The sequence below is a fragment of the Sitodiplosis mosellana genome, unplaced genomic scaffold (genome assembly GCF_009176505.1).
Source record: "Sitodiplosis mosellana isolate CC-2019 unplaced genomic scaffold, AAFC_SMos_1.0 Smas_scaffold_6226, whole genome shotgun sequence".
NCBI lineage: Eukaryota > Metazoa > Arthropoda > Insecta > Diptera > Cecidomyiidae > Sitodiplosis > Sitodiplosis mosellana.
Genome location: NW_022601467.1, coordinates 20,224,396 through 20,240,211, shown reverse-complemented (window position 1 = coordinate 20,240,211; position 15,816 = coordinate 20,224,396). Strand labels below are relative to the sequence as shown.

At 38.7% G+C, this 15,816-nt stretch overlaps 3 protein-coding genes across 5 annotated transcripts; 1 reads left to right on the top strand and 2 right to left on the bottom strand.

Annotated features, from left to right (window-relative positions):
- Window positions 1-295: 295 nt before the first annotated feature.
- On the bottom strand, window positions 296-2,754 carry LOC129578806 (tubulin alpha-8 chain). Its single transcript, XM_055467941.1, has 5 exons — window positions 2,495-2,754; window positions 1,106-2,137; window positions 849-972; window positions 732-771; window positions 296-663 (listed from the first exon to the last, which is right to left on the bottom strand). The coding sequence occupies exons 1-5, from the start codon at window positions 2,495-2,497 to the stop codon at window positions 522-524; spliced, it is 1,341 nt and encodes a 446-aa protein (XP_055323916.1). The 5' UTR covers window positions 2,498-2,754; the 3' UTR covers window positions 296-521.
- A 53-nt stretch (window positions 2,755-2,807) lies between these two features.
- LOC129578808 (uncharacterized) lies at window positions 2,808-5,642 on the top strand. 3 transcript variants are annotated; one of them, XM_055467944.1, is made up of 7 exons: window positions 2,808-3,947; window positions 4,020-4,233; window positions 4,299-4,417; window positions 4,543-4,677; window positions 4,755-4,932; window positions 5,011-5,224; window positions 5,375-5,642. In XM_055467944.1, the coding sequence occupies exons 1-7, from the start codon at window positions 3,777-3,779 to the stop codon at window positions 5,574-5,576; spliced, it is 1,233 nt and encodes a 410-aa protein (XP_055323919.1). In that variant the 5' UTR covers window positions 2,808-3,776; the 3' UTR covers window positions 5,577-5,642. The 3 variants fall into 3 exon arrangements, with proteins under 3 accessions (XP_055323919.1, XP_055323920.1, XP_055323921.1); XM_055467945.1 differs by having other exon boundaries at window positions 2,811-3,947; window positions 4,308-4,417; XM_055467946.1 differs by having other exon boundaries at window positions 3,089-3,947; window positions 4,314-4,417.
- LOC129578774 (serine/threonine-protein kinase ATR-like) lies at window positions 5,631-14,356 on the bottom strand. The gene is made up of 7 exons (XM_055467859.1): window positions 13,927-14,356; window positions 11,383-13,849; window positions 10,951-11,247; window positions 6,859-10,873; window positions 6,281-6,660; window positions 5,961-6,191; window positions 5,631-5,892 (listed from the first exon to the last, which is right to left on the bottom strand). The coding sequence occupies exons 1-7, from the start codon at window positions 14,181-14,183 to the stop codon at window positions 5,764-5,766; spliced, it is 7,776 nt and encodes a 2,591-aa protein (XP_055323834.1). The 5' UTR covers window positions 14,184-14,356; the 3' UTR covers window positions 5,631-5,763.
- Between the last annotated feature and the right edge of the window lie 1,460 nt (window positions 14,357-15,816).

Sequence of the window (15,816 nt, the reverse complement as noted above, 5' to 3'; positions counted from 1 at the left end):
TTCCACTTGATGGAAATCGAGTTTTAAATGTGAGCACTCTTTGTTGCTGCACATTTATCTCGATCAAAATCCTCCCCTTTTTCATCATTTTATCTTCCCAAAAATCTGAAGCCTACGCCAATCTGGTTCAAAAAAGTAAGACGTTGATTTGTTGAAGCAAATTGTCATCGTTGGCTTCCCTATTCTTACCTTGAAATTCATCATTCGATTGGTCTGCACATTCAATATCATGCCTTCCCATTCCTATCTTTCTGCTAAATTGTTTCAGAGAAATGTATATTCAAATGCCACAGAATCAAGATTTTTCGAATTTCTATTTGATTTATTGAGAAAAAAAGACATGGTCGAAAACATTTTGACTCTCTCTGAGACACTACCTATTTACTGAAAGTTCCGTTATGCTCCGTATTTTGATGTTCTGTTTGACAGTATTTTTTTTTTTGATTCTAATCATTTTCAATGCACAAACGGATAACAAATAATACAATTCTTTGGATTCGCGTGATAAATCCATACAATATTTAATATTCTGTGAATTCTTGGCCATCATCGAATTCTTCTTCAACGTCATCGGTGCCCACTTCTTCGTAATCCTTTTCTAGCGTGGCCAAATCTTCACGAGCCTCGGCAAATTCACCCTCTTCCATTCCTTCGCCAACATACCTAAAACGATCAAAACAGACGAGTTTGTTAGCAAATCGAATGGCTGACTGCACTCAGTTGACACTTACCAATGAACAAATGCGCGTTTCCTGTACATCAAATCGAATTCTGTGAAATAAAATGAAAACTTTTCAATTGAGAATTGGTCGCAGATTCGTTTGTTTTGCCGAATGAGAGCTACTTACTTGCATTCATGCGACTAAATCCCTCAGCAATTGCCGTTGAATTGGCTAACATACAGCATGCCTTGGTTGACAAAGACAAATCACCACCAGGCACAAGCGATGGTTGTTGATTATTGATTCCAACCTGCAAAACAGAAGAAAATGGACATTTGTTTTGAGCGCTTGAAGCATATTCGAAAATGAAAATCGTACAAGTTGAACTGAAATCAGAATATGCGGTAATATCAAGTTTGTTGTCACAAAAGATCACAGCTTACCTTGAAGCCAGTCGGGCACCACTCCACAAACGAGATGGTGCGATTGGATTTTACGTGTGATATTGTGTCGTTGATGTCCTTTGGCACAACGTCTCCACGGTATAGCATGCAGCAAGCCATGTATTTCCCATTGCGTGGATCGCATTTCATCATGCAGTTGCTGGCTTCGAAGCAACTGGTTGTGATTTGACGGATCGAGTTGGTTTCATGCATTGATTTTTCCTTGGCAGACAGCGGTGCGTATGCGATCAACGGAAAATGGATTCGCGGGAACGGCACCAAATTTGTTTGAAATTCGTTGAGATCGACATTCATGGAACCTTGGAAACGAAGCGATGCCGTTGTTGATGCAACCACTTGGGCAAGCAAACGATTCAAGTTTCGATATGCCGGACGATCGACCTTCAAACTGTGTTGACAAATGTCGTACAATGCTTCATTGTCAAACAAAAATGTTACGTTTGCGTAGTCCATGGTGCTGTGTGTGGTCAGAACGGAATTGTACGGTTCAACGACGGCTGTTGAAATCTTTGGTGCCGGATAAACCGAGAACTGGAGATTCAATGCCTTTGCGTAGTCGGCTTGCAAGCGTTCGAGCAAAAGTGCGGTAAAACCCGAACCGGTGCCACCGCCAAACGAATTGAATAGGAAAAAACCTTGCAAACAATCAAATTTTTCAACTTGTTTTCGCATCTGTTGCAACACACGATCAACAATTTCCTTTCCGACCGTGTAATGACCGCGCGCATAATTATTGGCCGCATCCTCTTTGCCACAGATCAATGTTTCTGGATGGAAGAAATTTTTATGCACACCCGTACGAATTTCACCGATGACCGTCGGCTCGAGATCAACGTAAATGCTGTGCGGCACGAATTTGCCATTGTCAGTGCAACTGAAAAATGCGCCCGTATCAGATGCTGAATTTGCTGTACCGTCCGCATTAATGTTATGCTCGAGACGATACAATTCCCAGATTGTGTCACCAATTTGAACGCCAGCTTGGCCAACATGAATCGACATCACTTCGCGCTAAATCATTGCATCCGAAAAGAATGTACACATACACAAAAAAAAGAAACAAAATGTCGGCCGTTAGTATCAATTGTGTTGCTCACTTTCGGTCGGTGTTTGTGCAAGAGGTAAAAACAACCGTTATGAGCATTCGATGTGCGCACAATACACCGTCTCAATCTATGCTCAATGTAATGAAATCGAGTTACGCGAAAAATGACCCTTAAATTGCCAACTTTCAATGAATTATGTTTCTAATTTGAATTCAATTTACTGTTTTTATTTTCTGAGAATTATTTTGAAAAATCTCTCTTTCGACCGAAAAATTGGAATGCAAAAAAATCCGATTGGAAAAAAAGAAGCTAAGCTACTTACCATTTTGAATGTTGTTGAAAATTTTCCACAAATTCGAATTCAAATAAAATCAACAGAACAAATCACAACGACAACAATAAAATTTAACAATGATAATGCAATTAATCTTCTGTCTCTCTAAAAACAAACAACCAAAAACTAATTGCTATTTGCACGCCAAACGGTGATTGGATGAGTGGTCTATTTCGGTGGACGAACAAATGTGCAGTAAAACGACTGATTCACATTGAATTCGTTCGATGGTGGTTGCATGACGGCGAAAGGCAAACATTTTTCATGCTGGATGCCAAATTCGCCGCTGCGAATTCACCGTCTTACGTACAATAAGTGGCTGCATACTGTTTTACTTTTTTTGCTTATCAATATTTCATTATCATTTATCAATCAATTTGTGAATAATTTCCTGCAAATGCAAACTCCAAAAAGGGAAAAAGAACTATTCAAATAATCGTGCAAAGAAAACCTGTTTAAATGTAAAACAATGAATAAAAATGAGCTCAAGACTGCCTGAAACGAATTCAAATCGGAGAGCCGAATTTTCATAAACTCGTGCCGATGCGCAGATAACAGTGTGATTTAACGCAGGCGAACTATTGTCGCTATGTGCTCTGCATATCGTTCAAAGTACCATCTGATTTGAAATACACAATACGGAATACGCACAATTAAGTGAGTGAGCAACGTAATGACCACTGGCTTGTGCATTGACTGTCTCGCTCCAACCACTTGCTAAGTGATTGGTTTTTTTTTCGGCTTCACTTTTGAACGATTTACCTACATTTGATGATGCTGTAAACCACACCAACATAATAGCAACAGCAACGGAAAAAACAACCAACTCACACGCTGACAGCAATAAATAAACAAAATGCCCATAAAAGCATGATAAATACCACTATATCTACATAAATATAGACGATTTGGCCGATCGGAAAAAAATTTATTGAACGAATAAAAGAGAAGGAAAAACTGGATTCACCAGCGTCTATTTTAAATGAGCATGTGAATTGATTACTTAAGGATCATTCACTCGATATGCTTACAGAATTTCATGCAAACCTGTTTTGGGTCGAACGCAGAAATAATAAAGTATCAAACATGAATTCAAAATATTCCGCAAATCCAGAATATTCATTGCGACGAAATAGATATTTATTTCGAAACTAAATTACACTGAAAATTAGTCTATCTGAAGCTGTTGAAAGTGAACCACACATTTCAACGGTGTTTGTTTATTATAATTTTTTCTTGCTGGGGAGACAGATAAAGAGAGAGTGAGACGATGTTGAATCAAATCAGTGAAATTATTCCATTTCTTGAAAAATCGTTAAACGCAACGATTTTGGATTATTCGGCCGCTCCGTTGACCGCACGAGGCGATAATTTCGGTAGCACAATATTGGCAATAAATATCAAAGTTAAGCTAAACACAATCAATGATTTATTGGGTGAGGTATGTATGATTTCGGTCGTTTTTTTTTATCTTGAATCCAAATGTCAGAACTGAACGTATCATTTGTTGTAGGTGAAAATAATTCAGTTGGCAGTAAAATTTCCGGTTACGAATGATATTCTCACAGCGATATTTGAACCGACAATCACTTGTGTCAAAGAAAATTCTTTCTATGTGGAAATTGTACCAGCTCTTTTTCAATTCCAACGTGAATGTGGCATCAACGAAAATGATCTGATTGATATTTTCATTCAGTGTTATGGAGCACGCAATTCACTCGACAGCAGTAAGAATGAACACATTTTCGTTTCCGGTTTTCTATTCTACTATTTCCTATTGTATTTTAACTAGATTTTAAAGTTGCAGACCAGAATGCTCTTCTTGTGCTGGAAAATATCAAATCCAGAGGATTTAAAATCGGAGATCGGGCCAATGGTTTCAATATGCGTGATGCAGAAGTGGTACTTGAGGTATAATGTGACGCAAATCCGAGTTGGTTCTCATTCTAGGCAGCTTTTGGAATTTTGTGGTTCAATTTGTGTGTGAGTTTGAACGTTATAAAACAATGTGTCATATGCTTTATTGTCTCTCATAGAATATGGCAAAGTTTCATGCTGTTCCCATTGCGTTGCGTTTATTAAGACCGAAGATATTTGACGAAAAGATCCGACCATATTTACAACCCACGAAAATATTCGGGCAAATCGATACAGACGGTGAAATAACGCGAGTAAGTGTGTTTTATTATCACTATTGTTCCACTCAACCCCATACAGCGTGTTTAATTAATCTTGTCCCCATGCACAGAGTCTTAGTGCCAGTGTTGACAAAGTTTCAGGACTCGATGAAAATCTGCGACAAAAGGTCTTGAACCAGCTAAAACAGTGTAGTGATTGGCGCCACCAGAATTTGCCTGCACAAGATACGCCGTACACAGGGATTTCGCACCGTGATTTATGGACCAATAACATCATGTTTACGTGTGGTAAACTAAAATTTAGAACTCACTTACTCAGATTTTATGATATTTATGTCTTTTTTTTATTCCTGTTATTCCTTTCAGATTCCACGGGGCGCATTGACAAAGTCAAATTCTGTGATTACCAACTGATGACATATGATTCATTTGCAAATGATTTGGTATTCTTTGTGTTCAGCAGCATAAATGGTTCGAATCGAAAAGGGAATATCGAACACTTCTTTCAGTATTATCACAAGCATCTTTATCAAACACTGGCCATGCTCAACTGTCCGCTGGACGATTACACATATGAAAAGTGAGTTTGATCTTTGCTCACCTATTTTGGATACTGATTTAAGTTTCATTCATTATAATTTATGAACGCGTTTATTTCTACGTCTAAAGATCCAAAAAACAATCCTCCTTCAAGTTGAATAGTAACGATAATTTGTTTCTCTCAAAAAAGGTGTCGGTCGGAGATTGAATCCCGAGCAAAATACGAACTAGAACACATATTGAGTATGTTGCGAGTAATTTTAGCAGAGAAGCAGACAAAGCCAGGAGAATTAAGCGAAGACTTCTTCTTCCGTGACAATTTTGTTGGACCGAATTTCTACAATGTACTTTTAGACCTTTTAAACGAATTCGAGCAATTAAATTTTATTTGAAATTTGACGAATTAATGTAACATACGTTTTTTGTCCAATTAAAAGAAAAATTCATGTGTAAACAAATGACTCTTGTGTATTTGCCAATTAAGTTCTCTTACAATCATTTCAAAAACAGAATGGAATTGATTGCTACGTTTACAAATTCGGTTTTGTTGCTGTTGTTGTTTTATGTTTATTGCGTAGTTTAGAGGTAGGCGCCCCATCCAACATACATACTCGCCAATTTATCGATGTCTGTAGCCTCTGTTATACAGTGATTTACAACACCTTCCGTGGACAGTGGCATATTCGAATTGGCTCCGTTGATTTTAACCTTGGAAATGAAATGAAACTCGTTATTAGAATATTTCGACTGAGTTCAATAGATGCACGCACACTTACATATCCTTTCAAACGTTGTTCGATGTGCTGGACATTTGTCATCGCTTGCGAATCGGTTCGTTCACTTCGGCCATCCGATTTCGATTGACGACTCCAACTGACCAGCGGATCGTACACAAACGGTCGTAAGATTGACATCAACGTTGGCATTTGATCTTGCAACACTTTCATTGTGATTTCACAGCATCGCCGGTATGATCCTTCAACACCCAGCGGACCCATTGCGTGTACCTGTGCGAGAAAAGTATTTTTTTCAGATGTTGGCAACAATTGGGTATGATCAAAAGGTGTTGATGGGGAAAAAGCTGGTGCATAATTACCATATTGTGTGTTAATCTGAACGGCACAACCTCAGGTACTTCAAACAATTCGCCCTTGTTGAACAAACAATTGAAATCCACATGAACAATGTCACCACAATTCGAGTCGAATAAGATATTTTCACCGTGTCGATCGCCCAAACCAAGAATGTATCCGACAATTGACATCACAGCCGTTGTACGCACATATGAATTGCGCGCCTCATACCAATTGTGTGGCGTTGTAAATCGCTCACGGAACCAATCCGAGAAGATTGGCGTATTCTTGTTGACAATTTTCTTGAACCAGTCACGTTTCTGCTCAATCGAAGCATGTGAATACTTTTGACCTTCTTTAATCTCAGCCGTTGTCGCACCAATACCCTTTTGTTTGTAATATCCTAGAATTGATTTGGAAAGATTATTCGATGGTAATTTTTTTTAAATGCCAGAATATTTAAAATTAACATAGAACAAAAAATGTCTACGACTAAATTTTGACGAAGAGAACAATGTCTTCTCCATTTTTTTGGAGAAACGAAAAATCGGGTATTTCCAGATTCGTTCTAAACTTGATTTTTAACCAAACAAAAACTAACCATTGACGATGTGTCTGTAGGCTTGCAGATCTGGTACCCACTCAAGAATGCCGCACTCTTCGTTCAACGGTATCACAGCGTATGTGCGAATGTTCAATCGTCTTTGTCGAGCCTCGGAATTTTGATGCAAATACTGCTTGACAACCGAATTGAACTCCATCAAACGGAAATCTTTGCGCAGATCATCTTTTGGTTTCATCATAATCGTATAGTTTTTGCCATCGCTGCCGCACAATGTGACTCTGCGCGGTCGTTGCAATGAAGGTAGAACCGTCAGTTCATCTTTCATGCCCACAATATAAACAGCACGATTTGGGAAGGCATTAAACGAATTGGCCGGTTCGTCGCGTTGATGAAGTGGCGGTAAAACTGGTTGCATGTACTTTTGAATCGGAAGTAAAATCTGCGAAAATCCGGGCTTTGATAGCAGTGCCGGTAGCTGCGGATAAATTTGTTTAACCGAGAATTTCGATTGTTTCGATGGCAAATCCTTGTTGGTTAATTCGATCATTTTTTCTGCCAATGCATTGAAATCCTGAATCAATTTTTGCATTTCCTTCGAATGAAGACGTTTATCGGTTAATACTTCGGTGCATCGACGCACTCGGCTCGCATACGAACTTTTGTACACACTCAATATCATCCAGAGTGACTGTTGCGGAAATGACAATATCAATTTCACCAAAATCGTTTTGAGCACATTGTACACATCGTTCGATGGATGGCAAATGCGGCTGACCAGTTGTGAAAAGGCCGTAAAGAAGACAAACGCTGGCAATTTTTCGGTGTATTTTTCGGCAATTTGATTCATGTTCAGTGTGACTTTTTTGAAGTGTTCCTCTTGTTTCTTGTTTTTAAAGTCACTGACTGCCGTAAAATCCAACCAGATACTGAGTGCCCGCGGCATCGACTGATAAATATACTTCGAACCTAATAACATCGACTTGAAATACAATAAAAATATCTCCATTTGAATGTCGTAAGCTTTCGGATTGTATGGGTCGACCGAAGTTTTTTCCGGCATAACAGCGAGCGTCTTGTCGAGATATTGAGCGTAATGAACGTACGCTTTTTCACTAACCGAATCACTCGCAATGGCTTGTTTGAAGCAGTGTACATTCAAATTATTGCTGATGTTCAATGATTCAGCATTATAGTATGCGATAAGGAACTTTGCTTCGGCATGTGCAAGACTATCGATGCTCTTTCGATTGCCTTTGCTCGGTTTCAGCTCTTCGATGCCACGCTCCAACACTTTGAAACAATTCGTTTGATCGCCCTTCTTCCACAGTAGTTTCGCCTTTTGGATGAACAAAAATTTCGGTTTGAATGATTCAGCGTTGAGAATGTAGAGATCGGCTTGCTGAATGCATCCATCTTCTCGTGCCAGTTCGATGCTTTTTATCCACGACGTACCCACGTAGTCATTGATTTGGCTCTCCAACGATTTGAAGATATTCTCATTCATGCCACGACCACTGGCCAACGATTTCACCTCGTTCAAAACGATTCGACGCAAACAGAGTACCGGTTCAACGATTCTGGCTGCTGGCTGCAACAGCTGCAGTCGCCCATCCCAATCTCCGAACAACTTCTTTAATGCGCTGGTTATTTGCGTTGAATCCAATTCTCCGTTTAGTATTTTCGATGTCAAACAGTATGCCTGTTCAATTTCCGAAATCAAGTGCAATTTCATGACATCCGAATAACCTTTGTGATAGCAATTTTGTTCGTCACCAACGATACGTAAATCCTTGAGCACAGCCAAACGGGATTTATCGATTTCTGATTCAAAGAGTTGATTGTCATTTTTGCGAAAATCCAATAAAATCTGACCACATCGAATGCCCCATTCGGAACTCTCTTTTAAATTGGACGTTTCAATGAGTTCTTCAAGTGCTTCAAATCGACTTAAGCGCCACAATGGTTCAGCGCTGCTCTGCAAAATGACCTCGTAATTTTGATCGTAAAGTTCTTTCATCAAACCTTCGGCCAGTAAAATTGCTGTTTCCGGTTGATCAAGCCCAAGATAGCATTCGATCATGTCTTTTGCATTGCTTTCGATCAATCCATCCATGTGCATCATTCGTTCATAGCAAACGGTCGACTCCTGCAATCGGCCTTGTACATTATTCCGTAGAATTTGCTCAGTTAACGTTGGTTCCGTGTCTTTCAAATTGAGCGCACCCTCCAATGAGTCTGGATCCATTAGTTCGGCGTAAATTTGAAACAGAAATGACAATTCGGTTTGTAAACGTTGACTCCGGTTCGCTTCGATGTATGACTCCAGGTACATCAATGCTCGTGCATATTCACCGCATTTATAGTTCGCACTCGCCAACAGTTTCTTATCAAATTGATTGACAAATTGACTCACCGCCTTGTGGAATTTATCATTTTGTGATGTTCGAACCCATCGATCAAGGAAGTCCAGTTGATTGAAAATCAATTTTGCACATTTTATGGCAATCACATCGATTGTTTCGTTCTTTGCATTCGAATCGGAGTCGTTGGTTGACGCCGAAAAGTCAAGATCTCGAATGGTTTTATAGTTTGTGTACGTTTTTCTTGCTTCGCTGAAATGATGGTCGCTTTTGTTCGATACATAATTTGCAACGGTTGAAAATTCATCGGCAATTTCTTGTCGATCTTGTGGATCGCTCAGTTGAATCGCATGTAGGATGATGTACGGCAGAGCCATGGTCAGTATACGCATATCAAATCGCATGCTCAGTTTAAATGAACGCAACAAACTTCGAATGGAATCGTCCGTAATCGCATCAATGGTTTTTGAAGCCCATGAGTATGCCCATTCTTCGTATGTGGAACATCGAATACTACCAAACACCGGATGAATCCTTACCTTGGTCGGATGATGCGTGATTGTGTAGCATGACGTCAACAGTGGTTCAACCAATGATTTCATACGATCTGGTATCGCTTGCCACACTTTTAAATTTTGACTTTTCTTCGGGCACACTTTGCGGGCCACAAGAATCTCTTGTATCGCCAGCGAGTATGCATCAACGTTTTTCGTGTCTTTTTGCGATTGATATGCTGAACACAGTTCAGTGAGAGCGGTGATGGCAAATTCATCGGTGTTAATGCTGCGTGCAAATGATGCTTGTGGCCTATAGTTTGGCAACATGTGACTCGGTTCGATGGCAGCCAATTTACCTAAGCATCGACCAGCCGCAATTTGTAGTCCTTCGTCATGGCTTTTAATACAGTGCATCAAAATATCCAACAGATTTTCGATGCTTGAATGCATTATCTGTTGGCCAATTATCAAATTGTTCAATGCACTGCGATTATTTTCAAAGAGGTCCGTCAAGTGATTCAGCCCAAAAATGCGAATCGTCAAATTGTCATGGTTAATATAGCGTAGCGATGCAGTGAAATCGGACAGGAATGTGTGTGATTTGTCGGTATACTTTGCAACGTGTGATTTGATTTCATCCGAAACTTTTGTGTGTTGCAAAAAGAACAGTTCGGCAATGTGTGTGCTGAGCAAATTTCCATTGTCAATGATCAAGAATCGCAAAATTTCATTGACAGCGTCTCGATGTGTTTCCATTAGCGGCTCCAGTGACACGAATATCGTGCTGAGCAACGGTCCGATTTCCACTAAATCAACCATTGAAATGAAGATTTTCCACACTTTGGCGCAAACATCCTTCAAATCCATCTGTTTGATATCCAGTGCGGTGCGCAACACAGCCAACAACTTAAATCGAAATTGGGTGATATTCTCAGAACCCATAAATCGCATAATCTCACCGATGCTCAGCAAAATTTCCCGTTTCAATGATTTTTCATTGTCATTGATCAAAATTTGCTCAAAGTGACAAATGACACCGAGAAATCGGGTTTTTAAGTAATCAACCAATATTTTGGTCGTAAATTCCGGCTTGGAATTTTCCAGTTCGGGTGCATCGCTCAACAAGTATCGGAATGTGTTCATAACAAAATCCGGATTTTTGTGATAGTAAACCAGAATCTCAGCATGTGTTTGCTGCGTGTATAGAAAGAAATGGTTTTTTTTTCAAATTAAGATTTGATTTTCTGTAAATGCGTAAGCGTGTTGCATACCTTGATATCCGATTTGAGCAAAACATACAATGAGTTGTCGACGTTTTGCAGTAGAAAATCCATGCCTTTTTTCTTGATGTCTTCGCTTTCGTGCAGATGCAAATGTAAATAGATCGGAAGGAATGCGTTGCTCAACGTGGACGCCATGTCTTTTTGGATGATTTCACAGATTTCCATAATCAAATTTAGACACCTTTCTTGTTTCATCGACCACGGTACAAGCATTGCTAAGATTATACCACTGTGCTCAACGATAAAGTCCTGCTTATCTTCTGAGTAGCCGAACATTTGGCCCACCTGAATAAACGGTTAATAATTTGTTGTTTTCCATAAATGTACGTAGATTCGATTCGGATTCGGATTCGATTTAAGTTTTGTTGATGTTTTATGTAAAAACATCCAACTATCACGATGGAATATTTCGGCACTTACCGTTTGCAGTGATTTCTGTAGTCCAATGTTATAGCTGATGTAATTGGAAACGGACAATGTCACAATCAATTTAAAAATGTCCGTTTTATACCAGACGAGTAGATTTTTCGGAATGATTCCAAATTTATAGCATATTTCGGTGGCACGTAAGGCTGCCTGTCGTGACACCATCGATTTGGATGACATACAGAAATACAGTGTCATTCGAAAGCAGTTCAACAGCATTGATTCACTGATTTCGCTGGATGCGGCAAATGATGATATCATTTGCAGTACACATGACTGGTCCGCTTTTTGATCGCTCATCAGGAATTTTTTCGTGCTTTTCAACAGATGCTCAGCACATTTGCGCAGCACAAGTTCGTTTCCACAATTTGGAATTATGACCATGTATTTGGTAGCCCAGTGTCGGATATCGCTCTCATCATCAATAATTGGATGGAGCCAATAATCGGCAGCGTCTGAATAGCGTTCCAAATCCAGATGATTCAGTATCGATGGCAAACACAATGACATGTTTATCCGAATTTGGCTTTCGTTCGACTTAAACAGCTTGAAGTAATTGTGATGGAATTTATCTTGGATTGTGTATTTAGTTGTCAAATTGCGTACAAATTTGCCGTTGGTTCGGTCGAGTAACTGTGACAGTACCTTTGCTTTGTTGCCATCGAATTGCAAATGTGTATCACATTTGGGGCAAATGATTTTGTACGGATATGTGTTGCCTTGGTTGGTTTGAAAAATGTAGGTCAATCCGGATGAGATGCAATAAAATCCACACAAATGACGTGAGATAATCAAATGATTACTGGTTCTTGATGCCATGCTCTTGATGAATTTCTCCAAATCGGAAATACTGTAGGTGTTCACTTGAATGACACAACTAATCAACACGTTCATAATCTGGTCCAAGCATTCCGGTTGTGTGAGATTGCTGCAAATCTGCCCCAAGAAATCCATAAAAACATCCTTATTCTTGGTGGAAATGTGCTTCATATTGATGCCAGCAATCATTTGAAGGACGTGCTCTTGCCACGACGTAACTTCATTGCTGCGAACGAACGGTGATTCCATTATTTTATTCAATCGTGTGGTTTCCGCTTCGAATGATTGCTGAAGATGATTGTACAGCAATTCCGAGCACCGAATGAACGGGCACAATGCAATGACCATCAATTGTGATTCTAAATAGTCGTCAATTTCCGATGCATCGTACACACTCAAAATGCCAATGGAAATGTCGGTGAACAGAAGCAATGTCGTTGTATCAACCAATGGATTGTATCTGTTCTTCAACAATGTTGAAAAACTTTGTATCACGTACTTGGAGAGAGTATTCAATTGTGGCAGTAATCGTCTTGCGAATTTTTCCATGTGTGCCGTGAATGCTTTGCGCAAATCTGCGGTGAGATTTGGTTCGTCTTCCGTCGCCATACTTTTGCTGCACATCTCGCGCTGCAGATGAATCATCAAGTTGTGTTCCATGAAACGAACCGTTTTGAATATGGTGCAAAGGCATTTCAGATGATTGATAATGACTTCGGTGGCTGGAGGTTGATGATTGAGAATATCGGAGATTTTATCATCGGCCAAACACCACGATTGAATGTGGCCACTTTTCATTTGCTCCAATACAACGGGACCGAGCAATTCAAAGTTTTTCTGAAAGTCAATGTCATTGGGCAGCGTCGCTTTGACAAATTGATACGTGTTTGTGTGCGTAAGTTCGTCGCCAACTTCGCATGATATTGTCTTAACCAATGAGTATACGGACGGTATGATCTTATCGTAATGTTGTACTCTTAAGTTATGATGTGTTTGCAGGATTTTCAAGCACGTGTTTATCGCCTGCCGCAAGTATTTCGCCTCAAACAACTTGCTAATGTACTGATTTTCTAAGACATTATTCACAGCATCAACGAACGCATCAACCGCATCGGGTTTGACTAATTTGTGGTGAATCCAGGCGGCGATACGGGTTTCAATCTCCTCTACGCATTCCAATATCCACACAATCATCGGTTGTAGTGTCTTATCCAAACATAAAATACATTTGAATAGCTCGGAGAAATACCGTAAGCACACCGACTTGATTTGCATGGTGGCATTGGTGAACACATTCAAAATACAACGGGTGCACTGTGTTGTTGTTTCTGTATCCGAGTTGGCCATTTCGATGGCTGTATTCCGCAGCAGTTTGACGTTAGCCATTAAAATGTGATTTTGTGATTGAATGTTTGTTATGCGAATCGGTTTGAATGTACAGTTTGGATCAATGGTAGCCATATCAAAATCCTCCACCTCGAACATGGTTGCGACGAGCGGTTTCGATGGCTGCACCGGTCCATTTGACAATAAATTCGTGAATTCGATGTATTTGTTCAACAGTTGGCGACACAATGCCGGTTGCTTCAGAAAACTCGCCGACAAAATACTTTTCTGTAGGTTGGTCGACGTCTCTATTAAACTGAACGAGGGGAAATTTGATGCAATTAGTTTACTTTTGTATGAATGTCAGAAATTGTTTTTTTTTCTTCATCTTACCGATAGAATTGTGGCTCGTTTGACATCCAAATCAATTGATTAATTAGCCAAATGACAGTGGCATCTTGGATGATTCGATCTTGTTCATCGCATACCAGTAATTTGATGAACATTCCCGGATCGTCATAGGTTAGATTTTTTGCTATCATTGAGATCACCGTCTCCTTCTTCGATATGGACTGCGTATCGAAAACACTTTGGAAACATTTTGTTAACGACTGTGATACAGCCATCGGATTTCCATTATCAAAATTCATGGCTCTGCTGTTCAATCCATTAAACACTTATCACTAGAAATTTATTCGTATTTTCTTCAATTTTTCAACGAATACAACAATACGCTGAACGATGGCTGAACAATTTTTGATCGCTTACTTGTTTATTCGTGTTTTGATTCAGTTCGCGCTCAATTCACACATTCAATGACAGTGACACTTATGGCGATGTGGTGTAGTAAACGCGCGCTAGTACGGCAATCGATTCAAATCCAGTTCGAACATTTGCCGTACGCAGTTTTTTGATTCGATTTTTTTTTCTATCTTTTTCTCTTTTTTCTTTCTTTTTTTGTTTTTTTTTCTCCTCCTCTGCATTCCAACTGCGGTTTTCCTCTTAAATTATAAAATTTATCCTGAAAAATGAACGTCTAAACATTCACTAGAAATTCAAACTTTCCACTTACCGGAGAGTTTGGTTTTACCTAATTGGAAAATTGTCGCCAAAATCTAATTGTTCTGAAAATGAAATTCAAATAAAAGAAAACATCATCCGATTTTTTTGGGCTATATTTTATTTATTTAGTTCTTTCATTAATTCGTTAATATTATTATCAATGTTATTGTTATGCTTTATTCGTGGTTTTTCCATTGTGATAACATGCAAATGTGTATTGGTTTAGTTTTTAGTTTTTTTTTGTTCTTTTGATTACTTATGTGTTTTGGAATGTGTAATTTTTATTTTGTCTGCTTCAATGTCATTCATATGCTTACTAAATTGTGGGCTCGATACACTCATTATGAATTCGGCAAATTTTGTCTTGTCAATTTCCCAGAGAGAAAAACAAAACGAAAGAAAAAACAAGAACTTATCTTTATCGCCTATTATTCCTGTGTCAATGTTACAAATAATTTCTAACGGCCTGCGTTAAAATCAACGTGATTAACACTCACTATGAAATTGTTTGAATGCACGTCTAGTATGCAGTGTATTGGATGAAAATTTGTTGAAGATTTTTCTTTTCTCACATTGTTTCATTTCATTCACAATTTCATATCGTAATATTTTTGTTTCAACTGATTTATAAATGGCTAAACAAACCCATTTATAGTTTGTTTCCCATGTTTTTTGCATTTATTTCAAAATGATTTTTTAGATTTATGTTCCATTTAAACTTGAAAAAACAAAAATGATTTAATTTTTTTTTAAAATTGAATATGAAAAAAGACTTCAGGTCAATTTTATAGATTAATGAAGAGGAAACAGGATCAATTGCAGAAAAAAAGGGTTATTTACTAATTTTGGCCTTGATCAGCGTGACATGTGTGTGTCGAAACTCAATTACAAGACACACATTGGCTGTGGGCATCAAATTGGAAAAGGACAACAATGTTTTTAAAATTTGAAGAAAAAAAAAAATGAAGAAATAACAATTGATTCAATTTAGTGAGATTTCCTTCAATTATATTCAATAGAACGTTTGTGTCATTTCTGATGAAGGGAACATGAAGAGGAGCATGACTACCAAAGATTTTCCACATTTTTTTTTTTCGTTATAATAAACCGTATTGATTGTGATTGAAAATCTCGATGTGCGATTCATATCCTCGATAATATTACACCGTTAAATCGGTGTAAATGATCTGGTTTGCTTTTAAAGTAGTTATTTTCTTAACC

Excerpts from the sequence above, each read along its gene's own strand:
- LOC129578806 (XM_055467941.1), bottom strand. Across the intron at positions 772-848 it reads ATTTAGTCGCATGAATGCAA|AATTCGATTTGATGTACAGG; the intron begins GTAAGTAGCTCT and ends TTTATTTCACAG. Across the intron at positions 664-731 it reads AAACGCGCATTTGTTCATTG|GTATGTTGGCGAAGGAATGG; the intron begins GTAAGTGTCAAC and ends TGATCGTTTTAG.
- LOC129578808 (XM_055467944.1), top strand. The coding sequence starts at position 3,777 with ATGTTGAATCAAATCAGTGAAATTATTCCATTTCTTGAAAAATCGTTA. Across the intron at positions 4,234-4,298 it reads ACGCAATTCACTCGACAGCA|ATTTTAAAGTTGCAGACCAG; the intron begins GTAAGAATGAAC and ends TATTTTAACTAG. Across the intron at positions 4,678-4,754 it reads CAGACGGTGAAATAACGCGA|AGTCTTAGTGCCAGTGTTGA; the intron begins GTAAGTGTGTTT and ends CCCCATGCACAG.
- LOC129578774 (XM_055467859.1), bottom strand. The coding sequence starts at position 14,183 with ATGAATTTTGATAATGGAAATCCGATGGCTGTATCACAGTCGTTAACA. Across the intron at positions 6,192-6,280 it reads TCAGATTAACACACAATATG|GTACACGCAATGGGTCCGCT; the intron begins GTAATTATGCAC and ends TTTCTCGCACAG. Across the intron at positions 5,893-5,960 it reads AACAACGTTTGAAAGGATAT|GTTAAAATCAACGGAGCCAA; the intron begins GTAAGTGTGCGT and ends TTCATTTCCAAG.